Genomic DNA, 26,953 nt, shown 5'->3' on the forward strand with positions numbered 1-26,953 from the left:
AAAGCTAACAACCTTTAACAGCAAACGAGAAATGTAAACACATAAATAACCAAGTAGTCACGTGGAAATGTGTTTGATGGGAGAAGAGCATAATGAAAGACAGGTATGTGCATGACACATTGACCCTCAAATCCTACACGTTCACAACGACTGCATTTAAGATAATTATCAAATTGGTGAATGAGGATGCCATTCACATTTGATCTGTAAAGGATCACTATTGTTTAGCATAATTATAATCCTATGGTTTAACGAATCATTTTAGAAAAATGTTGATGGGGTCTTAATCTTGTCAAATATAAATTTTATAAACTTAAAATAAACTTGTCTTCTTCAAACATTATGGCATTTAGTCAGAGCAGAATTGGATTTAATAAATGTAGAATCTATTATTCAATAAATTAAATATTGAATCTTGAGAATAAAAATGTAAAGATAATCCTAAATGAATGAATTAGATAATTGGTTTTCTTAAACTGTGACTATTAATAGCTGCTTTTTGGCCAATGTATACAGAAAATAGAAATTGATTTCATAGCAAATTCATATGTATATGTAACAAATGTACCATCTATTACCGAGTATGTGCATGGACAGAATGAGTCAGGACTGTGCTATTGCTGAAAATGCTACTCCTTGCGGAGGGGCGTTAGATGTTGTCTGAAGGGAAGTAGCCTGAATTTCAAGCCAGAAAACTAAGCACTGTGAAGAGTGGTTCCAAGGAAGGCTGTCAGGACCTCTCTCTCCTTTGTCCTGTCTCTTGGCTTCGTCGTGAGGAATCTAGGTGACCGCCCTTCTCCCCCACTAGACTTGGCTCTGAGAAGGGACCTTACATTTTGTTCTGCCCGAGCCCCTGGCACCAAGCCTGGAAGGTGATTCCTGGATGTTGGGAGTAAAGAGGGTCCAATCTGCACCAATAGTCCAAGAGCTAGGAAGACAGGACCCCCAGTGAGTTGCAAGCTGAGACTCAATAAACTCTTTATAAGCCAGATTGTCTAGATTCACGTCACTCTCACTCTCAGTGTTTATTTCCCTGTGGTATCTCCTACTACGTAGCAGATGGAAACCGGCTTTAGTTAGCCTCAGCTGTAGAGTTGATTGACGCCACTGACTGGCCCGCAACCTTGGAGGGCTAAGAGTGCCTCCTAGAGGCCAACAAGCTGGAGGCAGCAGTAATTTGTGAGAACCCCAAGGAGAAGGTACATCTTGGAGAACAGAATGATGTTAAGGCCCAGATGATCCTCTCCACTGGAATCTTCTTTAAGTTTAAAGTGTGAAAGTCAGTGGCTCATTTTTATTTAAAGAGTGTCATTTTATAACAGACTCATCTATTCCAAGGGTTGCTCATCTGTTACTCAGGATTACTTTCAACTCCATCAACTCACCTTCGATTCTAAGTCGGTGCTATAGCCTGAGTATTTGTGTCCCCCCAAATACATATATTGAAGTCCTAACAGCCAATGTGATAGCACTTCAGGTAGAGACTTTGGGAGGTGATTAGGTGAGGAGGGCTCCAAAAGGGATTAGTGCCCTTCTAAAGGAGGCCCAAGAAACCTCTCTTGTCCCTTCTGCCACATGAGGACACAGCAAGAAGATGGCAGTGCATGAACCAGGAAACGGGTTCTCAACAGACAGGGAATCTGTGCCTTGATCTTCGGCCTCCACCCTCCAGAACTGTGAGAAATAAATTTCTGCTGTTTATAAACCACCCAGTCTATGGTATTCTCTTATAGTGGCTCAAATGGACGATGATACTTGGGTAATAAAATATCTCTGATGACCACTGGCTTCAATTTTATGAGCGAATATAAGCTAAAGTTGGCTAGTTCAGTTTAACGGTGTGGAAAAGCTTATTGAACATCCCACTATGTACTGTGCCAGGTGCTAAGCACTAAGCTATTATTGAACATTAATGATAGCTTATAAAAATGCAAAATGTAGTGTGTTTGGACCAATTCTTGATGGACGGTGGAGGACTCCACATGAAAAACCAAGAGGGCAGCCTCTCCTGTCTCCATATGTTCTGGTAAGATCATAGCATTGTCAGACTGGAAACAGCTGGGAAAAACGTACTGGTTGGGCCTCTGTAATCCATTGGTTGGTGTTCCTCTTCTCACAAATTATCTACTTCTTCAAAGTGGGAGACTAACTGGGGGAAGTAAGTACCAGGGTAAAGCTATGGCAACTGTCCAGAGCAGCTAATGACATGACCAGAGGTTGGTGTGCAAAGGCAGGAGAGGGTACCCGCTCTACAGTCTGAGAAATCAAATCCCGGTCACTGAGCTTTGTGACCTTAAGCAAGTTAGAAAACCACTCTCCTTCCATAGTTTCTTCTTGCATGGAGGGGATGCAAATAGGAAGGTTGAGAGAGTTAGTGGAGACGATACATGTAAAGTGCTTGGCACAAGAAATTATTGGTAGTAATTGTTGTTGTTATTAGGAAACAATACCAACTACCACTACACACAGGTAAAACAGAATATTCCAAAGGGTCGTCTGTCACGACAGGATTCACCAAATCACCTGTCCTCCTACCCACCCCACCCCTTACACTCTGTATGCTAAGATAAAGGAGAACACAGGCAATACTATTGAGGCAACATTTATTAAGTACAGCTCCTAACTGAACCAGGATGGACACCTGACCCAAGCTGAGCCAGATTTCCAGTCATCCTGAGTCAGTTACAGGGAGCTGAGCTGTGAGGTTGTATCAAGTTTGGGCTGGGGTCTGGGCAGTGACAAGCCAAAGCCACTTGCAAGCTTGGCAGCAGAGAGGCCAGAGTCAGCAGAGAGGCCAGAGTCAGCAGAGAAAGCAGGTCTCAGAGAGAAGCAACAGAATGGAACAGACTCACTGAAAAAAGCAAAGACAATAGCCTATGAAGCCTGACACAGAGAGATACACATGTGCACACACATGGACACACACACACACACAATCTACATGTTGACTCTAAGTTCTCATGAGGTTGGGCTGTACTTCCTGAAGATTTCCTTCAAGATTCCCCTATATCCTTACAACAGACCCTTTTTTTACCAGAGTGATTTTGTAAGACTTTCTGTTCCTTTAAACAGGAGGGGCCCTAGACTCTCAAACTTCTTCACAACCTTAAGTGATGTTATTACAAAATAAAAGGAATAGAGGCACCGCTGCTGTTAAGGTGAAGGGTGAACCAGAGGGAGGAGATAGGATGTAGATGTGCAAGTATAAGTGACAGTAAAACCTCAGCATCTACATATCTTCAATTTTGTTATTTTCAGAGACCCAGAGATCTCTGACAGATAGTAAACTGTTATTCAAAAATGTAAGCAAGAGGCAAGCTACGGATTCAGCAGAAGGCCTGCATTTGTACCTCAATGGGGCAGTTGTTAATTCTTACTATTTATGTATGTATGTATGCATTTATGTATTTATTTATATCATATACATTTTGTGAGAGAGATGATACCCTCTAGGAATGTTTGACAATGTGAGGGATTTGAGAAGTCCACAGATGTATCTCTCAAGAATGTCCCAGTTCTAAGGCGCCCTTTCAAAAAACTTTGGCTATGAAGGGACGGGGGAAGGGTGGCACCTACACCTGGGAAGACTTCTGGATCTTTCCTCAAGACAAACTCATAATGTAAGGGTGAAATGTGTTCCCAGAATTCTACTACTGTTCTTTTTTCTTTTTTCTTGCCCTTCTTAAGTCACCTCTTGCCATGGGACTCTCCTATTGCCTACTCTGAAACCCATTCAGAACTACCCTTTCTGGATAGTACCTAATGTTCCTCCCTTCAATTAAAATATTTATTCTTACAAAGCATGGCTCTCATTTAGCTCTTGACGTATATGAGAGAATTCACACTAATGTATAAATGACTGTTAATCCTAATATTGATGCACTCTTTCCATTGATATTTGTATTTTAAAAGATGGTTTCTTTATGCAAAAGGCTAAGTCCTTCATAGCATACTTTTATACATTGTGACCATGTGGTTTGGCAGATAATTTTTGATCCGAGGGTCTTTCCAGGACTTCCTAAATCACACTGTCTTCCCCCACTAGACTATAAGTTTCACAAAAGCAGTTTGTCTGTTCTTAAACATTGCTGAATATCCAGTGCCTAAGACGCTGCACGACATAGTAGCTGCTCAATTAATGTTTGTTGAATGAATACATGATGGCAGGATTCAAATCCAAGTCTGTCTGGCTTTAAAGTGTAATGTTCTTTCTACTATGTCAAACTTTCTTACAAATAATCTCTTCATCTACCTTATAGTAAAAGGGAAAAGAAAACGAATAAAGGACAGGAAGAATGGGAGGGGGGAGAAAAATAGACGGTAACAAAGTGGATGAAATGAAATTCAGACTCAGGCATCAGCTGCAATATGGGGCCCCTGGGCCTGTCCTCCCACACATACTAATAGTTTTGTCAGGGCTCCAGATGCTTCTCTTCCGAAAATGTTTCTAATTATCTTTTGTAAGTTTGTATTATTTGTGATTATTTTTTTTAAAGCATGCTTGTTAAAAAACAAATTATTCAGTGGAATTTATGGAACAGTAGAAATAAGAAAACATCAGCCAGATCCTTCCACCAAAATATAACCACTTTGAATTCAATCTTAGAAGAAATTCAAACATTTCTTCTAGGTTTCTTCCTATGTATATATTTTAACCTTAGCTATGATCATGTGGTATATATAATTTTGTATCCTGATTTATGTCTTTTCTACCATCATTTTTAATTTCTGTCATGTACTGATAATATTATTCCATGATGTTCAGAGTAAAACTCTCAGTTAAATGAAGTGAGATTTTGCTGCCAATTGGTATTAAAATTTCATGTTCTTTCACGCTGAATCTGTGACAAGGGAATTTTTAAATTCCAGTTCTTATTGTTGGCAGGAGATGAAAGATTTTTACAATTCTCTCTCTTAGTTAAATATTTTTAAAAACTGCAAAGAATCAACAAAACATGCAGTTGTGTTTATTTATAAGGCTGAGCAAACAACATCATTCTCTAAGTATTTTCCCCTCCCAGGTCCTTCCAGATTATGATCCTTGAGGAGAATTAATAGCCATTGCCCCAAAAGAGAACAACTGCCTTGGACTATATGGCAGTGAACATGCCCAAATATAAAGAAATTTGAATCAAGTTCTTATTATATATATGAGTGTGTGTGTGTGTGTGTGTGTGTGTGTGTGTGTGTACACACAGAGGATGACAAAAAAATGTATATACACATTTTAAGAAAGGAAAAAACTGTATTAGAATTGTAATACTCAATACATACTGATAACAAAAGATAAATACAAGTCATGTTTGACTTCTGCAATTAACAAGAGGTGCTCAAAGTGGTTACCATCAGCGTCCAGACACTTCTGATTACAGCGAACTACTGCCTGAGCAACGTTGACCAAAGTGTCCACTGTATACATTTTTTTAGCAGTGGTATATACATGTAATATGCTATCTTCATTTAGTACATAGGATCATTCCACAAACTGATGTGTAGATTATTACAGTACAGAGGTAGTTTTAGTTGTAAAGCCGAAAAAGTGTCAAGAGATTTAAGAGAATATACAGAATTTCTTAAACCAGCGGAAGGAAACTATGGTGTAGTGACTACACTAGAGTTTGCAGACCTTTTCTGCCATTTACTAGCTACGTGACCACAAGTGACCAATAAAAACAAAACAAATAAGCAAAACCCTGTTCCCACAGGTTGGGGAGGGATATTCTGAAGTATCAACCATGTTACAGGCTCCTTCATATTTTACAAACATTATTTAATTTAATTCTTATATCGATGCTACTGGATTGGCAAGTTGCTTACCCAGTTTTATTCTCCCCTATTTACTTTATTGGGGGTAGCAATATGCCCATAACAAAACAAAACAAAAACCATAATAATGGATGTGCCAAGCACTCTTGCAGCTAAAGCTGGACAGAGTTCTTAACAAAATAGGTGGAAGTAGAAAGACAAAGCTTCCTGGAAAGCTTTTTATATGAAGCGTAGACTGACAACCCCCAATGATTCAGGCAAGAGTAGCAACAGATGCTAAAACTGGAGGGTGAAAGCTTGATGAGAAATAGGATATTTATCAGTATTAAATAAAGCATGTTCCCCCAAATGATACTTATTAATTACAAAGGGAAAGATAGTTAACTGTACAGTGGAAATGTTTGGCAGATAACACCTTAAATGAATGATCAAAATGAATGTCACTAATAATGGGACAAATAGATGTTATGTACCTCCTGAGATGATGCACTGTGAGTAGGACAGCACTTCTATGATATTCCTGCCAAAGATGTCAAAGATACACAATTTGAACCTAATACTGAAGCAAAGTCAGACAAAACCCAACTGAGGGGCACTCTATAAAGTATCCTATATTCTCTAAAATATCAAAATCATGAAAGACAAATAAAGACAGTGGAACTGTTTCAGATTGAAGGTGACTGAGGAGACATAACATCTAAATGCAATGTGTAATCCTGGATTGAATACTGGACCAGAAAAAAAAAATTTTTCCCAAAAAGGAAATTAGTGGTACTGGCAAAATTTGAATAAAGGCTATAGATTAGATAATTAGAATGTTTTCAGTGTTAATGTCCTGGGTTTGATCACTGCACTATGTTATTTAAGCAAACTTTTGTGGTTAGGAATTAGACACTGAGAGGTAAAAGGAGATCATGCCTATAAATTCTTCTCCACGTGGTTCAGGGGAACATGTATATATTTAGAGGAAAAAATGATAAAGTAATTGGGGTAAAAATGTTAACATTTGAGTGATTTAGGTGAAGAGTATATGGGAATTTTTTGTTCAATTTTTGCATCACTTCTGCAATTTTGAAATTAGTTCAAAATAAAAAAGTTAAAAGGGTAAAAGAGTGGGGGATGGGCCTCCGTTGATAAATAACTTTTGCCGTTCACCTTTGCCCTTCTTCCTTTCCAGAATTAGTATGCAATGCTGGAGATGAAGCAGCCAGCTTGTAACCACAAAGATGAAAGCCTCAAGCCAAGGATGGCTGAGCAGAGAGTCAGGCTAAGGGCCCAGATCCTCTAGCAATCCTGCACTGCCTACCTCCTAATCTGTTTAAGACACTCTGGTTTTCTGTTGCAAGGCATGGTAATCACAGCTGATGCAGCAAAGTTAAGTAATCTACCCAAGGCTACACAGTCCAAAAGTGGCACGACTAGAATGAAAACCCAGGTCTGTCTAAGTTTGCAAACAAAACATGCCTTTCTGGTCTATACCACGCTGAAGCCCAGCCTTCTCTCTCTATGAAATAGAAATAAGAATTTCTAGTGCTCCAGAATGAGATTACACATGGGAGAGCACCTATAAACAGGACCTGGCACAGAGGACAGAGACTCAAATGTTTGCTGAATCAGTGATTCAAGAAACCAAACACATCTGTTCTCAATATTCTGCTATACTGAGCTATTTTTAAGTACTAAAAAAAAACAAAACACTGTATTTATGTGTGTGTAATACTCTAGCTGCAGATATTAGTCAGCAGTTTCATTCAGTTTCTTGGATCTCTCTTGCCACTCTCTCCCCTTCCTCTTCTTTGCCTCATCTCTCCTTCATAGAAGTCCTTCTAAAACCTTGTTTTTATGCATCAGCTCTTGCAACTCCATCTCTCCCCACCCTTGCCTCCAAAAATGAGGGAGGGGCTGAGCACGGATTCCCTTACAAAGGCTCTAGGAACAAAGTGGCTCATTCTGCTGGGGAAGGCAGGAGTTAGCCAATAGGAAAGACCATCCTTCCCAGATTGGCAGGGAAAAATCAAAAAAGGGAGCCGGAACCTCTGGCCAGAGCTGTGCAGCTATCTGGAGGCCAAGGTTTCTAAAAGTTCCAGGCAGAAGAGCAAAAGGTACAGGAAGGCACCGAATCTGGGCCAGACCAAACCCATCAGACATGAAACTCTTCTGAAGCTGAAGGGCACAGCAGAGTTTGGAATCACTAATTTCTATTGATTGAAATGAAATGTGTTTCATATGTAGTATCATTGATTTGTTTTGAATGGCATGAATTTTGAGCTTTTAAAAAACAAACATCTTGATGTTACATTATGAAATCAGTACCAAAATACCAGTATAGTCATTTTGTTCTGACCCAGAAACCAGAAGCAGACCTAGATGTCAGCACCCTCACAGGAGGGCGATTGACTGTGGCAATGACCTACTGTGATCTTGGATTATAAGCTGTTTAAGGAGTCTCCATTCACATACCTACGAGAGAGAGCAGTTTGGGGACTTGGGTCTGGGTCACTTTGCGTCTCACAGATGGCGGCCCTGCCCTGGAAAGGCCATGTGTGTATGTGGGGATTGGAGTTGGGGAAAGGGTAGTGGGAGAGCAAGCCAGAGCTCTTCCAGCTCTTATACTACCCACAACTAGTGAGGTATTTGTGAGATCCTGTGCACGGCAGCATCAGGGAACAGTCAGGCCAAAGGCAAGATTTCTTGGCCTCTCTGTGCTCATGATCCTCTCGTCTTCCATTCCTCTACCCATGGACTCCTGAGCTGCTGGCAAAGAATCATGTCCACACTCAACTCCCTCTTCTTTCCTCCTCAAGCCACCCACCTATGCCAATTCTGGACCCTCCACCTAGTATCTACAAGTTACTGAGTCCACCCCTATTATCTGTGTAGAGTGTTAACAATCACAGGCCATTGGAACCTTATAGTCAACTTCTTTCAAGAGCTGGAATTGGGGAGTGAGGGGTCCTTGGGGTCTGGGCTGACTTTGAAAAGTTCAGGTCCAGATCTGCTACTATCCTGCTGGCCTGGAGGTTCAATCAATATTGACTGACTGTACTGTGATCTGAAGAGACAGCCTACAGAGTCCCCTACTAACCCCACACATACTCACTTGGGCCACAGACTCAAGCAAATGAGATAGATCAGCTGCAACTTGCTTCCGGGTCATGAATTGCTGGTGAAAGTGGCAATGGCTCCATAATAAATCATCTTAAGCTTCCACAGAATCTTGGCATCAGCCAGTAATGTGAACTTCAAAGGCTCTGGTCTAACTGTGGAATGGGACAGTAAAAACTTCAATCCCATCCTAGTTATTCAAGACCTACCTGTTCAGCTAGCTGAGAGGGAGGAGGAAGAGAGTGGGTATAGAGACGTGACAGTCAAATTCTTCACAGGGGACAAGGGGTCCTGAATTTGATAAATTTGTCCCTCAATAAATAGTTTTATAAAAAGTCCTTTGGAACTGAAAATGGGATTTCCCAATTTAGGTGTTTCATAAGTAAGCAATTTTGTTTATTGTATTTTCTTACAATGGAAACACAACTGGACTGTATTTTTTTTTTTTTTAGAAAAAGGTGTAAATGTAGCTTTGCTTGCAAATATAAATACAAAGCAATGTAAAATTACTTTTATTAAATAATACAACATGATCTTTTGAGCCTTTTGCAGAGCATCAGAACTGATACTAGCTAGCAATATGCTCATAGCACTGCTGGAAAAATATTTTTCAAAAAAAATTGGCAAGCAGTCAAGTCCATTAGGGGATATAGCAAGCATCTATTACTTTTTATATTCAGATGAACTTTCTGCTGGCACAATAGTCTAGATTTTCTTTGAAGAAAGTCCCTGTTTCCATGTTCTTCTGCCGTATGCTTTGGGATGAAGGGAGAACTCGCACTGCTCGCTTCAGGGTTGGGTGTGTGAACCAAGGCCCATCAGAGCATCTCACACACTGGACTGCAGAAATTGGCCCAACACACAGGCACCTGAACCAATCAGATCCTGTAAGTCATAAAGGACACTTTTGCTGGGACTCTGAGGATTGAAAGGTTAGGAGTCTTTCTTGATGAATTTGGGCCCGGTAGAGAATGTAAGACTGCAGGTACTGACAGCCACCTTGCCCTTGTAAAGAGCCAGAGAAAGAAATGAATTAAAAGAGCAGAGTCCCAGATCTGAAAGCCCAGATCCTGGGGAGATTGTCTTCATGCCCCCCGATTAAGCTATATCTAAAGTGATAGACTTTTCAGTAACGTGAGCCAATAAAGTTTGAGTTGAGTACTTTTAGAGTAATATTTTTAAATGTTCAGTTGTTAAGAAATTGATGAAACACAAAGATGATCTGGGTCGCCACTCTAACCTCTAGTGTGTACTCACTATTACTATGTTTCATGTACTAAAGGACTAAGCACATTAAAGCTATTATCTAATAAAGTCCTACCAACAACCACTGAGAAGGGTACTATTATTGTTCCTTTCACAACAGGTAGAGGAGGAATTGGAAGCCTGGACTTTAGAGCATGTGAGACTGACTGACTCGACTATTCCGAGTCCTTGCCTATGTCATGTTTTTTATCTCCTAAGAGAGGTGGCTGTTGAATATTTTAGCCTCTTAATCTTTTCAAATGATACAGGAAGTATAAACAACTGAAATCAATCAAATGGAGCTGGATGGGGGGGCCACAATCCTCTTTCTTGCACCTTCTTCTCCCAAGGAATTCCTAGGGTTTTAAAAAATATTTTGAAAAGCACTTCATGGAACACAATGAAAAAGGATGAGAAACACCTACCTCTTCTTGTAAGGAATAATTTCTAAGATATGTTAAATGGGAAAAAGTAATTAAGCCATAGAACTGTGTGTACAATGTGCTACATTTATTTGTGTTAAAAAAGAGAGATTACGTTTATACGTATATGTATATCTAGAAGGATAAACAAGAACTGTTTACGTGAATTGCCTGGGTGGCCAAAGAATAACAGGGAGACTTTTTGCTATACACTCTTTTGTACTTTTTATTTTAACCATGTGAACTAACTGTCTTAAAAAGAAGGACGAGGAGGAGGAGAAGAAAAGAACCATTGCGTTAGTGTAATGAATCTCAAACCAAGGGGAACTGCCCAATGGGAGGTTAAGATGGCTCTCTCAATGGGCTGCAATCTGACTCGTATAAGTCCTTTCATTTATCTTTACATATGACTAAATGTTAATTAGTAAGTTGGTCAGTAAAGATCAACAAAATATTCATAAACTAGAATTAGTTAATAAAATCTGAATCTGAGGACGCTGATTCAGACAGGATTGAGGAAGTCTATCTGCCATGCAATGCTTAGCAATAGTGCAGAATTTCTGCTCCCATGTGCTCAAGGTAAAAGTGGGAATTTCTTCATTTGGGGAATTCATTCACCCATTAAAGAGCTACCAAGTGCTTACTATGTGTCAGATACTGTGCTAAGCACTGAGAATAAAGCAATTTACGAAAGGACTAAAATCCCTGCCCTATGGGTTTACATTCTGGGGGTGGTGGGGAAATAGACAACAAACAGGATAAAGAGGTAAAATATACACTATATTCCATTAATCTTACAATGAACATTTTTTCACATTTTAAGAAACCTGAAATTGGGAGACATCTGTCGGTAAACGGCTTCTTACAACCTGGGAGAGGTTTTGGTTTTTTTTCTTTCTGAGGTACACTTGATGGTGTCTTAGATCTGATGAAACACGGGAAAATAATACGTATGGAAGAATAATGTATCAGACTGATACATGCTCTAGAGAAAAATAAACAGAGCAGAGGGAGAAGTTGTGACTTAACAGTCAGGAAAGACCTAAGTAACATTTGAGCAGACTTAAATAAGGTGAGAGAGTGAGCCATTATTCGATGTGGGTGGAACAGTAAGCATTCAAGATACAGGAAAGTATAAGTGCAAAGGCTATGAGGCAAGAGCAAGCTTCAGAAATGCAAGGAAGCCAGTGTTGCTGGAGTGGAGGGACTATAGTAGGAGATGAGGCCAGGTAGACAACGCGGAGCGGGAGGCGGGGCAGATTATGTAGGAACTTGTAGACCACCTTTCCACTTAGTGCAAGGTCATTGTCTTGACTCTAGAGAGGTTGGATAGCATAGTACACAAGAGCACAGGCTTTGGAGCATGATTGCCCATTTTTGTCCCAGCTCTGGCGCTTCTGAGCTACGCTATTGGGCAAGTTACTCTTTGTGCCTGTTTCGCCATCTGTAAAATGGAGCTAATAACACTATCCACCTCGCAAGGTTGCTGTGAGAATTAAGTAAATTATTTTATTTTAACCATGGGAACTACCTTTGAATAGAATAAGGCTAGCAAATAAGGAGCACAAATATGTGCTTGATATTGTTATTATTGATTGGTTATGAATTTCAATTGCCACTTCATCATCATCAGTTTATTTTGCTGTGTGTTGTTTGGTTAATGGATAGTAACGTATAATTATATCAACGATATTTTTGGACACCGATTTTCCAATAACTAGTCTTTAAAAACCTGTGATGTATTTTAAACATAAATTATCACCTCCACTTGTCCTCCTAAGCAGGTACAGACAATAACTCCACAACCCCACCCCACTCCCAACCAAAAACCATCCTGTGCAATGATCTTTCATTGTTATTGCTGAGTTTGCCACTAGAAAGTAAGAAAGCATAGGGAAAGTAGGCCACTGAAGAGAGCCACTGAAGTAGAGGATTGTAAGGAAACAATTTTAAAAACAGATTTCAAACCAATGAATTTTGTTAGTTGTTCTGTTGTCAGGTTTGGTTTAGGAAAAGAAAAATCATTTTTATTTACCCCAGTTAAAATTTTGGATTATGTGTATTTTAATGATTCATGGCATTTATCCTACTGTGTTTCCTTGAAAATAAGACCGGGTCTCACATTAATTTTTGCTCCAAAAGACGCATTAGGACTTATGTTCAGGAGATGTCATCCTGAAAAATCATGCTAGGGCTCATTTTCTGATTAGGTCTTATTTTGGGGGGAACACGGTAAGTGTTTAGATTTATGAAAGTCAGAAGTACAATGGACTAAGTCAGACAGTCACAGTTTTTTCACGGTTTCTCTATCTTTATTGAAGAAATGGTTCTTGACCATCTGTCATGTTAAAGGAATTACGCTAGATGATTAGAGTACAAATAGGAACAGGACATGGTCCCTGACTTTTCTCTATAAAATCAGCAGAAGTGGATTCACATGGAACCCCTTTTCTCTTAAATAAGGAGTCTATTTCATGGCTGTTCCATAGTGAGGATGCCTCTGCTCCCCTTTTAGACCCCAACTGAGAGACAAATCAGCCACTGTACCCTCTCTGACTTCTCTTGAGCCTAGAAGTAATAGGCAGCTCCACCCTTTCCCAGACACCAGGAGAAACGCAAGACAGGCCAGGTCAGGGGGAAGTATGGGGGCTCAACCTTCATCTCCTCTGCACCCAACTATCCATCCCGCCTGCCCATTGTCCTTCCTGCCCAGTGGATGCTATTAGGGAAGAAAACAGGTCAATGAAGGGAAAACTCACAGTGACCTACTATACTCACCAAAATTGAAAACAAAGCAGGGCATTTTAAAAAGGCCAGTGTGTTAAAACAATTTTGCTAAAACATCAAGACACTGTTTTTTTATTACCAAATAATATATGTAAACATCCATGAGCCCCACTGCATTTCAGAGCTTTATCCCTGATGATGGGGTGGAGTGAAGCACATAGAGGAGGTGAGGAGAGGCTCGGGGAGGGGTGAGGCTTAGGGACTGGGTGAAGTTCTTTGCACACATTACTCGGTGATAAAAAAAGCTGAGAATTTATTGGTTACTTTTTTTAGGCTGAAACAAAATGCCCCCATGGAAAATGTCTGATGCAAAATGTCAAGTGTCTCGTTTTAAAGCAAGGGATAATGCTTAGTGCACAGTATTTTTGGCAGTATGATCCCCACCATTATCCAAGACACCCAGGCTTAAAACATTGGCACTAAGAAAGGAACTTTCACCATAGCCTTTGTGATAGTATGTATTATCCACAATTTCACCTTAGAGATGAAAAAAGGACCCTCCTCCACAGCATAATGTTAATATATCCTTTAATGTTTTCTTCATTTATCCATCAGTACCACCTTTTATGAGAGAGTGCTAAACAACAGACATACAAAAATGAGTAACATAATCCTGCCCTTAAGTTTGACTTAACAAGCATTTATTGAGTTTACCAAATATTAACTGAAAAGCACTAGTGTGTGTGTGTGTGTGTGTGTGTGTGTGTGTGTGTGTGTGTGTGTGTGTGTATTTCAGGGAAAGCTTTCAGAAGATGCCAGAGCTAAGTCTTAAGGAACTAGCAGGTATTTCCTTGATGAAGAGTGAGAGGTAGAGCATATATCCAGACTATGTGAAGGAGGAGCTGGAAAGACAGTCAGGAGTCAGAACATAACAGGCCTGTATACCAAACTATGGAGTTTGGATTTTATCACTGAAGGATTTTAAGAAGAGGACTGTCATGCAGATGCTTTGCTGATGCAAGGCTCATCCAAGGGTGGACTGGAGACAGGAATGGAGGGAAGTCAGTGCCTGAATACTGACAAACTAATAGTTAGGAAACTATTACTATAAGCTTGGTGAAAAACGATGAGAACATAAACTATCTCAGAGGCACGGAGGAGGGAAAGCAGAGGACCTATTTGAGAAATACTATATTCTATAAATAGACATGATAGGACTTGACTAGTAGACATACCGGGGGGTGAAATCCAGAGTTTAAAAGTCTTTGCTGCTTTCTACTTCTAGCTTATGCTTTCTACTTCTAGCTTAGGCAATTATTTGGCTAGCGGTACTGTGCACAGGAAGCATACTGATTTTTTTTTTTTTTTTTTTTTTTTAGGGAGGCTGGGGTATCTGAGACCCATAGGACATTTAAGTGTGGAGGTGTATGAATCAGTTGGGTAACTGGGCCCTACAATTTTTAGACTCAAGAAATTTACAAGACTACTCCACAAGCACGTGTACCTGACAAACTCATTCTGAAAGGAACAAGGCATACCGATATGAAAAAATGACATTTTTCTTTTTTTTTTTTTAAGTTTTCAGGAGTTTTAATGACCAATCGTGGGGGAAGGGTGAGGAGAACCCATTCTGTTAGTGAGCTCTGGAAATCACATGGTCACTTAGAGGAGGGATCTCTTTGACAATGGGAGTCTGGTCACCCTTCTCTCTCACAGACACACACTGAGGTCAGGGAAATATCTCTCCACACCTGCATCATCTTCACAGATCGTGGGTCGACTCGATGGGGAAAGCTGTAGCAGTATTGGTCATTTACCATTACCCGATACTCATTTTGTAGCACCAAGATGCACAGTTTAAATGGTTTGCCATTCTCAAAGGGCATTTCAGAGGATTTCACCTCGAATCTCCACTCCCCACAATTACGGCTGTTCATCACTACCCAATTACCAAAGTACACGCGGAAATGGAAGGCGATGTCTGAGTTCTCATCATTTCCAGTGTGGAGATCCACCTGCAGTTATGGGTTCATGCTGAAACTCATGATGGGTTTCCCATGGATGGTCACTGAAGAACCAGTAGACAAGGACAGACGGTGTTGGTATGGGACATGTAGTTCTGACATTGTTGTGTCTTCTCTGGGCAGCCTTTCTAAGTTGTGTCTAGATTGGTAAAAAAAAAACCACACACACAAAAAAGACATTTTTCATGCTAAGAAAACCCGCTGAAAATGCAGGGATTGAAAGTTAGTAACAAAAAATTATGCTACTAGCTGTCAAACTGACTGCAGAACAATGTATTTTCCCTAGTAAGCTAAATGCAGGGTTCGATTGGTTTTCTCCTCACAGCACTTAAAAATAGCGGTGTACCTGGTGTTTAGATCTAGGAATTCCTTTTCTCAGGTTTGAAGAGCAAGATCTGAGAAATGCGCCCTCCCTTGGCAGTGGAATGAGGGGGCTCTAGCACCCTCTTTACTACCAAACAAAGCCCTGTAAAGAAATGCAATTTACGGGGATCAGAAGGCCACAGCACTCGTACTGCCAAACCACAAAATCAAACCAACCTTGCCAAGGGTCAGGACCCCTTATCTGTCACGTCGGCCGAAGGACAATTTCAGTTTCGACTCAACAAAATACGACTCTCCGGTATAATAGCTTGCAGTGTGTCCCGCTCCGCAACAACTGAACACGCTGCAAGCCAAAACACGTACGCTGTCGGGATGCTCTCCAGCCCGCAGGGCCGGGCTTCGACCACGTGGGTGGTTGGGGCCAGCCCAGCGACCTGCGAAGGGCGGGGGTAGGAGGCGTGTCCCTGCGGAGGGAGGCGGTGCCTGCGGGGGGAGGCGGTGCCTGCGCAGTGGGCGGGGCTTGGGAGGACCCGTACTATGGGCCTTGTTTCGACTACTTTACCCCTTTGCCTTCGCCCTTCGAGGCGCCACGTAATGCCACGTCCCCCGCACATGCGCATTTCGACTGCTGGTGGCGGCTGTTTCCGGGCTCAGGGGGCTGGAGCGGCCGCCGAGTAGGAGGCGGCGGTGGCTGTGCCCGGGGATCACGGAGTGCTTGCTGGTCTGGGGGCCAGGCCCTGCGGAGGACAGGGGAAGTTTTCTTTTCCGAAGTGGCTGGTAGAGCCGGTGGCGGAGCCGCAAGATGAATTTCCTTCGCGGGGTGATGGGGGGTCAGAGTGCCGGACCCCAGCACACAGAAGCCGAGACGGTGAGAGGAGCAGCGGATCTGGGACTTGGGAAGGGTCCGGGCAGGAACGGGGACGGAGGACTCGGGGTCCCGGAGGTCACCTCCCGCGCCCCACGGTGGGCCGGGGATCCACATGCCACCTCCCCTTTTGCCTCCCTTCTCCTGAAACCCCCGAGTTATTCCCTTACGCCCCCAGCGCAGCCCCCCACCGCGGCGGCTCGGCCCTGCGGACAGCCGCCGCGGGACGATGGTCGGTGGGTGGTACCGCCGGGAAGGGATCGATCCAGGGCAGAGGTGGCACGACCTATCTTACACGCCCCTCGAGGCCGCGGGCCTCTCCCTCTTTGCTTTTCGCCGGTGTCTCCACTGGCCGAGAGGAACCTGAAGTCCTTGCTCCCTCTCTCGAGGTCTGGAATGGGGAATTGGGGAAGACTGGGTTTAAAACCCAGCTGTTGAAGAGAGCATGTGGCTAAGAATAAAATGATAGTTTGGGGCAGAAAACCACCTGCTCCTGTCCCATCAGCTGGAGGAAGGTCGTTCTACCAGGTGTTACTAGATCAGACATCGTGTTTCGGACTCAAAATATATGCCATTTGGGAAATACCTGGACGTTGTAGGGATGTTTCGCGCTTAAACCGCTTTAGGGACACATTCCCCACTCTCACTTCCACTCACGCCATTCAGAAGTCTGAACTCTTGGTTTGGTAACACGATTTGCAACGTCACTTTAAAAAACTTGTCGGCCACAGAAACAGTCTGGTAGTTGGTTCAATTTGAGGATAAACTGACTTTGAAATGTGGTTAGTGTCTATTAGAAATGAGTATGATTCTTTTTAAATAAACTTTTTATTTGAAACTAATTTTAGATCTACAGAAAAGTGACAAATATGACATTTTAAACGTGAACTTCGGAAATAACTTTTATTTTCAAGCTCTTACCTTGTGCTAGGTGCTGTGCTGAGCTCTTTGTAGTCCACATTCTCCTTTAATCCCTAATCACCCTGCAAAATAGGTGATAGTGTCCTCACTTTACAAATGAGGCTGAAAGAGGTAAAGTAACTTGATCGAAGTCACACTACTAGTGTTATAATAGAGCCAGATTTCCACCAAGGTTTGCCTTACTTCAAAGCCTAAGCCTTATTGCTGATGCCCATATTTTAATATATATCTGGGAATTTTGGAGAGTTAAATAATATTAAAAGTAACCTCACAGATCTGGGTTAGAACTGTTTAAAGCAGAAGTTGAAAGCTGGTGAATCTGTTTTCCTTCATTTGAAAATGAGATTACACACAAACACACCTAATATTTGGCTTCTCTTGTTGGTTCCCACATTGCTACAAGGCAACTGAGCTGCCCTATTAGAAGACTATGCTCTCTCTAGATTACTATAGTCGTAGCCCACCTCTTCAGCTTTTGTTTTGTTTTGTTTTTTTGTCTGATAACTTTTTGTGTGGAGTACCAAGTTTTAAAGTGTGGTTTACTAGAACTTGTTTTGGAGTTAGATCTTGATTTGAATCCTTGCCTTCCACCCCTGATTGGATTGGACAGATCAAAAATGGCTAATCTAATACCCAAACAATAAATTAAAGAGACTGCTGTTATGGGTGTAATGAGGATTAGGTGAAATAAGAAATAGAAAGAACCTAGCACTTAGTATTTGCTCAATACGGTTTTTTATTGCATGTATTTAGGGAAAGAATAATCTTTTTTTTTCTCTTATAATTGGCCTTGTCACAATGACTTCTGCAGAAAAGTGGCATACAATTAATTGAGTATAGGATTTTAAAGTTAGGAGGCCCTTTGCAGCTCATCCAGGTTGAACCCCCTTGTTTTACAAGTTAAGAAACTGAGGCACAGAGCACTTAAAATGTGTACAGTATTGTGGAGCTGAGACTAGAACACTTTGATCTTGCGGTAGTGATTAGAACAACTTAGTTTTTATATCATGATTTCAAAATGAAGCTTGAATATCACTTGTGTATGTTGTATATATAAACAGAAAGGAAAGTGAGTGTTCTTGTTCTTGCCTAACTTTGAGTATGTACACTCAACACTGGAAAAATAGTTTGTCTTTGGAAGAGAATTAATAGTTTATTCTGAGGTACAGAATGAATAAAATTTGTTTCACCATCTCATTCCATCAGGAGGTATACTGGGTATAAGGGGTCATGGCTCACTAATTTAGAAGTATTTATAGAGCATCAGAGTGTGTGGTACAATATTAGTTTTAATTGGTAATTTGATCTGGCCTGCATATTCAAGTTGCTGTAATTTGGAGCCTCTAACTTAAGCATTGTCATTTAGTATTTCTAGGATTTTTGCTTTTATTTCTGCAAAATTAAATTATTTTCATTGCGTTTTTTCCATTTTTCATGTTTTTCTCATTTTTTTCCTGTGGAAAGCCTCTTTTCTTTGTCTAAAGTCTACCTGTTCTTCAAATTCAGCATCAATGCATTCACTAATCTTATACTTCTTTCTCTCACCAAATTGTAGGTAATCTGTTACCCTCTGAGCAATCTTCACATTCAAACTAGATTGTGTATTTCCTAGGCTTTCTACCTTTTATATATGGCTCATCTCTTCTAGACTCTTAAGTCTTTAGGGCAGGTTTCATATGTACTTTTTTTTCCTTTTGGTTATTTTGGTTATTTCCTTTTGGTTATTTATTTTTTTTTCTCTTTTTTTTCTTTTTTTTGTCTTTGTTCATATGTATTTTAATCTTTATTTTTCCATGGTAAGATGCTCAGTAAATATTTATTAAATGAATTCATTATAGTGATAAATGAAAGAAATCACAGATCGGTAATCATAGCAGCTTACAAATTACTAGAATTACTAGATGCTAAAACAATACTTTTTTTTTTTTTTTTTTTAAACGAGGGCACAGCTCACAGTGGCCCATGCTGGAATTGAACCAGCAACCTTGGTGTTATTAGCACCACACTCTAACCAACTGAGCTAACTGGCCACCCCAACAATACTTTTTAAAGATTAGGAATCACAGTTTTGGAATGGTTGAATGCTATTATGTCAAACTTTTTACTTAAGGAATTTTTCAGATTTACTGTGTATCTTCTAAATATGAGAGTTATATTATTGATTGTATAGTACTTAGCTTTTCATACTCTCAGTTAACAGTAACTTTAGACTGATATTAAGATGTTCTTCAGAGACAAAGTACTAAATATTTGCATTTGTGTCATGCTAGTCAATAATTCTATAAAGTTCTGAATATTTTATTCTAGAATTTCATCCACATTAAACTTTTCATATTTTAGAGTCAAATAATTTTTAATTTGATTTTTCTTTTAGGTAGAGAAAGGCACTGACTTCTGATGATTGCAGTCTCTTAACCCTTCACATACTTTTCTGGGTGCAAATAAACACTAATTATAGTAAAAAAACCCTACTCATTCTTCTGATACTTACACAGGCTTAATTTTCCATCTACCTTCCAGCTAATACCTTTTTCCTTTTTTAAAGCTAGTTTATTGAAAATCCCAAGAGAAGTGTTAACTACATTTGATGATAAGTCTAGGTTTTCCTTTCATAAGTTGTATCCCATAGCATGAAAGTTGGCTAAAGTCCACAAAAAGTGTGCAGAAGTAGCATACTGTAAGGCATCTCATTTTAGATCAAACTTTGATCAGCTGGCTTAAAAACAAAGCGGCTAAGAATATAGACACAGCTGTACTTTCTTTTAATAAAAAATGAGTGTGCACTTAAATTTAGACATAGTTTTGGTTTGGTCAAGCACATTTGATAACACGTTACTATAAATGTGTAGTCTGAAACTCCTGTTTGGGTGTATGTTTCGTATTGTACGTTAATAATCAGGTCAGTGTCCTAACTGGTATGTGTTTTCTCTCTTGGCTCTTGGAATAACAGTGTCAGAAAAAAACATAATAATGATTTGTATTTGATTGCTTCTATATTCAACCAAACATGTCTTTTGTATTCTTATTAAGTAACGTCTTTTGAAAATTACATGGCTTTTTTGAAAGTGTATTAGATTACTTAGGGTGGTTGTAAAAAACTAGTATCATTTAAATTTTACATAGCCTGGCATTACCAGAGTATGTTCCAGAGAATTCTTTCAAGTAGAGGTACTTGAAGGAATTTTGTTACTGAAGAAGGGTGCTGTGTGATGATCAAAAACAAAACAAAAAGCCTGATATTTATAGATTTATTAAGCAAGCACTGTGTTACGTTTTCAGATATTTTCAAGCTGGAGATATAGAGTAAGTTGTGTTTGCCAAATTCATTTGACCAGACCCTTTTTTCCCCTCCAGGAAACCTTTTGGATCCCTTGTTCTGAGGGACATAACTTTGGGGGGAAAAAAAGTCCTAGAGGATAGGTCCTTCACTATCTTTAGCATGATGGAGTTTTATCAAGTGTTTCTCTTCGAATACCTAAAAGGGAAAAATGAGTCTTGGTGCTTTATGGTTTGAGAAGTAATTGTAATCACTCTTGAATCTGGTTATCTTTTAGTAGAGAATAGAAGAATTTCTTATATAAACTTGTTGATAGCAAATACCATTTCTCTTTTTACCTATTTATCTCCTATTGTTTATACTGTTTTGTCTCTTTGTTGTCTGTTGTAGATATCGGACAAAAGGCGTGCTTATTTTTTATACCTCAGGCATAAATGGCCGTAAGCATTTGTTTTAAATAAAAAGTTGCCTTTAATTTGAAAACTTTTGTAGTGTTAGACTTTGAGATGTTAGCATTTGTGATAGGTTATTTGGTAGACAAGTTTCATTATGATACCTTGCATAAAAGGATGTCCTTTTTGAAAGCATCATTCTTTTTTTTTTAACTTTTTTTACTCTTAAGTGGTTTTTCATTTTCACATTCCTCATCTCACTTTTTTATTTCCTAGTCACTCCTATTCCCATTGCTTCTTTTTTGGTCTCCTTTGTGTCTCACTGAATACAAAAATAAACGGCACCATTGGGTAGCAAAACAAACATTAAAGTCGGGTTATTAGGTTGTAATTTTGATCATGAATTACAATTTACTAATTCTTGGTGGAATTATTTGTCCTTTACATATTTTTCTTGGTAAGTGGAATTGTGAATTTCACATGGCAATTATTGAAAATGAAGAGTTTTGATACATAATCACCTGCATGAGCTGCCTGATGTTATACCTATCTTTTATTAATAATGCACCTTTTCATTTTTTTAATTAACAAAATAGCAGAAAATACTAGTAAAGTTTAAGTCTTCTTTGACAACCATCTCCAATTTCAGTTCTCTTTTCAGAAATAACCACTATTCCTAGTTTGGTATAAATTCTTCTAGACCTTAATGCATAATCATGCATTTGTACAATATAGAATTATATATTTGTATGAGCATATTTATCTCTTTTTCATAAATGATACACTTTTTACAGTTTTCTATAGCTTAACCTTTTTCATTGATTGATATCTTAAACATCTTTGCATGTTAAAACATAGAGCTGCTTTATTAGAAATTGTTTAAAATACCAGATTGTCAGTTACTTTTGTTGATTACACTATATAGTCTTCTAATAGACGGTAAAAGCATCTTTATAAAAGGATCCATGTCTAATTCATCTTTGTGTTTCTCTCTCAGACAATTTCGTATCTCTCAGAATACCTCGTTAGCATAATATGAATTAGTTGAAGAACTGCTCTGTTGAGTTTTTCCTTATTATCTCTGGTCCCTCTTAATAAAAATAACTCTGGACTAAATTTTACTCAAATATGTGTTTTTCTCTTTGGAACTGTTTTCTGTTAATATGTAGCATTCTATTTGCTTAATGCAAGAGTCACAAACTCAAATCCTAACAGTGTCAGTGGGGTAACATTGTTCAATGAAGCAGGTTGGATTAGAGAAGAGAGCAGAAGTCTGGAATGAAACTGGAGCCTGCATATCCAGACTCAAGAGTGTAGCTAGTGCTCAACTCCAGCCAGTTGTTGCCTCCAGAAATATAGGCCCAGAGATCCAATTTAACCTTGTGGTTAAGCTTGACTTTGAATCCCATCTCTCCACTTATTAGTTGTATGAACTTGGACAAGTCACTTACCTACTGTGCCTGTTTCCTCTTCTCTAATACGTGGATAGTAATAGTGCTGATCATGTAGCGTTTTGTAAAGTTTAAAAGAATTCAAAATATAAAGAACTTTAGAACAGAGCTGGCACATGTTATGTGCTACCTATATATGCCATATTAACGATTTTGAGATGCACATTAGCGTTTAAACATCTTGAAATCAGGATTCATCTTGTAATTATAATTGATATTTCTTTTTTCATGGTGATACATTAAAAAATGGTGGATCTTACAATTGATGGCTTCTTAAATTGTGTGAAATAATGTTAGCTATCAAGCTGAATTTTTTTCAAGAAAGGTAGAAATCTGGATTTTTATGTGCAATCTTTAGATTTTGAAATGTTGGCTAAAAAATTATTTTAAACACTGCGTTACAATGTTCCCCTACTTACGAAAATAATCTTGCAGTCCCTGTGGTTTACAGCTGGTACTACGACCAGCATTTCTCTGCCTAGGAGGCAACATACCTAGAATAGTAGAAAAAGTGTGGACTTTGGAGTAAGATATCTATAGCTTGGTTAGAATCTGAACTGTGCCACCAAACTGGCAGTGTGTTTTGGGGTTCATCGCTTATTTCTGAGTCTAGTTTCTTCTGTAAAATGAGTTTATTAGGTTAGGTATAGGATCAGCAGCTCTAACAGAGGCCAGAACAGAAATCTAACCAAGATAAAAGTTTGTCTTTCTCCACTGAAAGTCCACTTAGAAGGCAATCCCTAGAGTAGGGTAATTTTGCTTCTCAGGGTGGTCCAGGGACCCAGGTTCTGCTTTGTATTACACCTTGTTCTCCCATCCCCTAGGATGCTGCCCTTATTTGAATTGTTAAAGGTGTCTCATTATTCAGGTTCAGGTTCCAAGCTGAGGGAACGAGAAAGAGGAATGAAGAACATAGAGCTTCTTTTTTTTTTTTAAAGGAGGGCGCAGCTCACAGTGGCTCATGAGGGGATCGAACCAGCCACCTTGGTGTTATTAGCACCACGCTCTAACAGACTGTGCTAACCAGCCACCCTCATATAGCTTCTTTTTAAGGACATGACCTGGAAGGTACTAACAACTCAGAATGTAGTCACTGTTTAGATGCAAGAAAGGCTTGGAAAGTAGTCTAGGAGGACAGGCATGTGCCCAGCCAAAACCCAGGGTTCTAATAACGAAAAGAGAAAACGGACAGTGAGGCACGATTGTACTGCATGGATTTGATTTTTCAAGTAAGGAATAAATGGAATAAGGGTCTTTGAGATCTATAATTTCTGAATATAAGTTAAGCATGCTTATGCTACAAAATTTTTGCTTGGTAAATATCAACTGAAAAATATTAGACCAGTGTTTGGCCTAAAACATAGCTAAGTCTTTGTAAGGTTTGGAATGTATGTAATATGTTTTCCTTTCATTGGGTTTCAGTTGTCTGTAAAGAGTAGCAACACAGCATTTTATTATGGAGAGATCACTTATTCAGAAACTTCAACCATCTGGAATATTACCCAGGAGGTAATAAGTCTTTCACATAGCAAAGCAGAAGTTGCAAAGTCCATGCACTCAGCCTTAGTTTCAAGCTTCTGCAATTTTTGGTTGTAGACATCTATCTTAATTATCAAATTTCTCAGTAGCAAATTAAAATCTGCTAAATTTGAATGGTTTCTCAGAAACATAAATGATGGAAGTGACAGCCAAAAGCCTGATAAGATAGAAGGATACAAAAAGAAATTGTAAGAATGTTGGTAATAAGAGTTTGTTAATATTTATAGGTACCAGGTTCTGTGCAAAGACTTTTATATTCATTGCTGATTTAACGCCTAAGACATCCCTACGTACGATTTTGGAGAGGACTTAGGTTTAAATGCTAAGAAAGCTTATAATTATGTTCTTTATTTAAGAAGACAGAGAAGCTTGTAATTGGTTTTAGATTACTATCAGAAATTACTGAAATGACTTTGGTGTCTGGCAGAAAGTATCTGAAATAGTTCAGTAATGGTAATGGATAAATAAGTTGTTGTTATATTCACTTTTGACTATCATTGGTTTGTAGTATGGTTGACTTATTTGACTTTGTCTTAAGTCACTGGATAGAAACTTCCGATTAAAATCCCCAATTGGGAAGAAAATCCCCAATTGGGAAGAATTTTATCCAATAAAAACCAAGTTTAATAGATAAAAAGCATGTTTATAGTCTTAAAAATAGTCTTGATATGTACCCAAACTCGTGAATGAATGGATTTTATTTCTGTAAGTATAGATAGTACACTTTAAAATAGTGATTACGGTACATTTTTGTAATTACCTGAAAAATCTAGTGATATGCTTATTAATCAGAGCCTGTTGAAGTCTTATAGATACTTTGAAATCATTTAGAAAATAAATCTACTTTTAGCTAACAGTTTAATCTTTTTTTTTTTTTTTTTTTAAGATTTTATTGGGGAAGGGGAACAGGACTTTATTGGGGAACAATGGTCAAATTGTTGTCCTTTCAATCTTAGTTGTGGGGGGTTCTGTTCAGCTTCAAGTTGTTGTTCTTTCAGTCTTAGTTGTGGAGGGCGCAGCTCAGCTCCAGGTCCAGTTGCCATTGCTAGTTGCAGGGGGCACAGCCCACCATCCCTTGCAGGAGTCGAACCGGCAACCTTGTGGTTAAGAGGACAGGCTCCAACCAACTGAGCCATCCGGGAGCTCAGCGGCAGCTCAGCTCAAGGTGCCGTGTTCAATTTTAGTTGCAGGGGGCACTGCCCACCATCCCTTGCGGGACTCGAGGAATTGAACTGGCAACCTTGTGGTTGAGAGCCCGCGCTCCAACCAACAACTGAGCCATCCGGGAGGCAGCTCAGCTCAAGGTGCCGTGTTCAATCTTAGTTGCAGGGGGCAGAGCCCACCATCCCTTGCGGGACTCGAGGAATTGAACTGGCAACCTTGTGGTTGAGAGCCCACTGGCCCATGTGGGAATCGAACCGGCAGCCTTCGGAGTTAGGAGCACGGAGCTCTAACCGCCTGAGCCACCGGGCCGGCCCTAACAGTTTAATCTTATATTTTCTTATTTTTTTCCACATTATTTTGGATCAATCATCATTCCCAGAAATAACAGGCATTTAAAATTACTATAAAAGGAAAAGCTCATATTTTAGAAAGTCTCCTTGGTTTATTGTTTTAATAGAACAAGTATATGTGTGTGTGTAACATAAAAAATATTGTTTAGGTTCTTAGATATATACACATTTAAAAAATCAAATGAGACTAATTTTTTTTATTCTGAATATGAAATGCTATTTTCTACATTAAAATATGTGTAAATTAAAGTAAGAAATCATTTTCTTGCCTGGAATTCCTTCTCCATATTGTCTGATGATACTCATCTGTTAATTTTTGACTCAGGAGTGGAATCCTTACTATTTCATTCTTAAACAATATCTGTTTTAGTCTGCTATAACAAAAATTCCATGGACTGGGTATCTTAAACAGCAATTTATTTCTCACAGTTCTGGAGGCTGGAAAGTCCAGGGTCAGGGCACAGGCAGATTCAGTGTTTGCTAAGGGCTTGCTTCCCGTTTCATACACAGCCATTCTGCGCTGTGTCCTCACATGGGAAAAGGGTAAGGGAACTGCCTAGGGCCTCTTTTATAAGGGCACTAATCCCGTTCATGAGGACTCTATCCTCAGACCTCATCACTGCCCAAAGGCCCCACCCCCTAGTACCATCATGTTGAGGGTTACGATTTCAACATGTGTTTTGGGGGGGACATAAACATTTAGTCTATAACAGTTTTGCTTTCGGATAGAATTGACTACTTTCGTGTGTGTGTGCCCCTGCTTTACTCAGCACATACTTATATGCTTTTAACTTATTATACTTTATTTACAGGACTGTTTGCCTGTGCTAGCTCCTTGTGGCCAAACACTGTATCTTTATTTTGGTTAGCACAAAAAGAAACATGTATTCAATGTGTGTTTATTGACTGAGCAGGCAGCCAATTTAGGGTATTTTTATAATGGTAGTTTATTTTTATCAATTCAGAACTGATTTCATATTATATTTTGATCAGTAGAGTGGAAATAACATCTTTAGACAATCAGTTCAGTAACTCAAAAATATCCTAGAAATTCCAATAAAACATAAACCATTTCACTTTATTTCATTATTTCTCTTTTCTGCTTATAAAGGTAATGTCCATTTATTACCAAAATTCACACACCAGAAATAATGTAGAAAATGAACATTTCCAGCAACCCCCTGAAAGACAGTATAGTATGGTGCATAGTCTTAATTTTTTCTGTATACGTTTACATGGTTTGTTATTAATACAGTTTTAAACCAAAGTGAGCTCATGTTAAGCATGCTATGTATAGTTTTCTTTTTTTCACGTAATCTATCTTGGACATCTTTCCATGTTAGTATATATGGATATGCTTTATTCATTTCATCAACTTCAT

At 39.3% G+C, this 26,953-nt stretch overlaps 2 protein-coding genes and 1 non-coding gene across 4 annotated transcripts in view; 1 reads left to right on the forward strand and 2 right to left on the reverse strand.

Annotated features, from left to right (window-relative positions):
• Positions 1–14,819: 14,819 nt before the first annotated feature.
• Positions 14,820–15,969, reverse strand: LOC109440425 (galectin-10-like). The gene is given in 2 exon segments (XM_074324447.2): positions 14,820–15,428; positions 15,830–15,969. A coding segment is annotated over 1 exon segment (429 nt). The 5' UTR covers positions 15,392–15,428; positions 15,830–15,969; the 3' UTR covers positions 14,820–14,962.
• Positions 15,970–16,135: 166 nt separating this feature from the next.
• Positions 16,136–26,953, forward strand: part of USO1 (USO1 vesicle transport factor) — a 72,825-nt gene continuing 62,007 nt past the window's right edge. The window contains exon 1 of one of the 2 annotated variants that reach the window (XM_019720581.3): positions 16,136–16,481. In XM_019720581.3, coding sequence (XP_019576140.1) covers positions 16,416–16,481 — 66 coding nt within the window. In that variant the 5' untranslated portion in view covers positions 16,136–16,415. The remainder of the gene's footprint in view (positions 16,482–26,953) is intronic. The other variant, XM_019720566.3, reaches the window with a different exon arrangement.
• TRNAI-AAU (transfer RNA isoleucine (anticodon AAU)) lies at positions 19,356–19,429 on the reverse strand. Its single transcript has one exon. It is a non-coding gene; the product is annotated as a tRNA-Ile (tRNA).

This window comes from Rhinolophus sinicus, chromosome 1 (genome assembly GCF_057876585.1).
Source record: "Rhinolophus sinicus isolate RSI-liver-muscle chromosome 1, RSI-T2T, whole genome shotgun sequence".
Classification (NCBI taxonomy): Eukaryota; Metazoa; Chordata; class Mammalia; order Chiroptera; family Rhinolophidae; genus Rhinolophus; species Rhinolophus sinicus.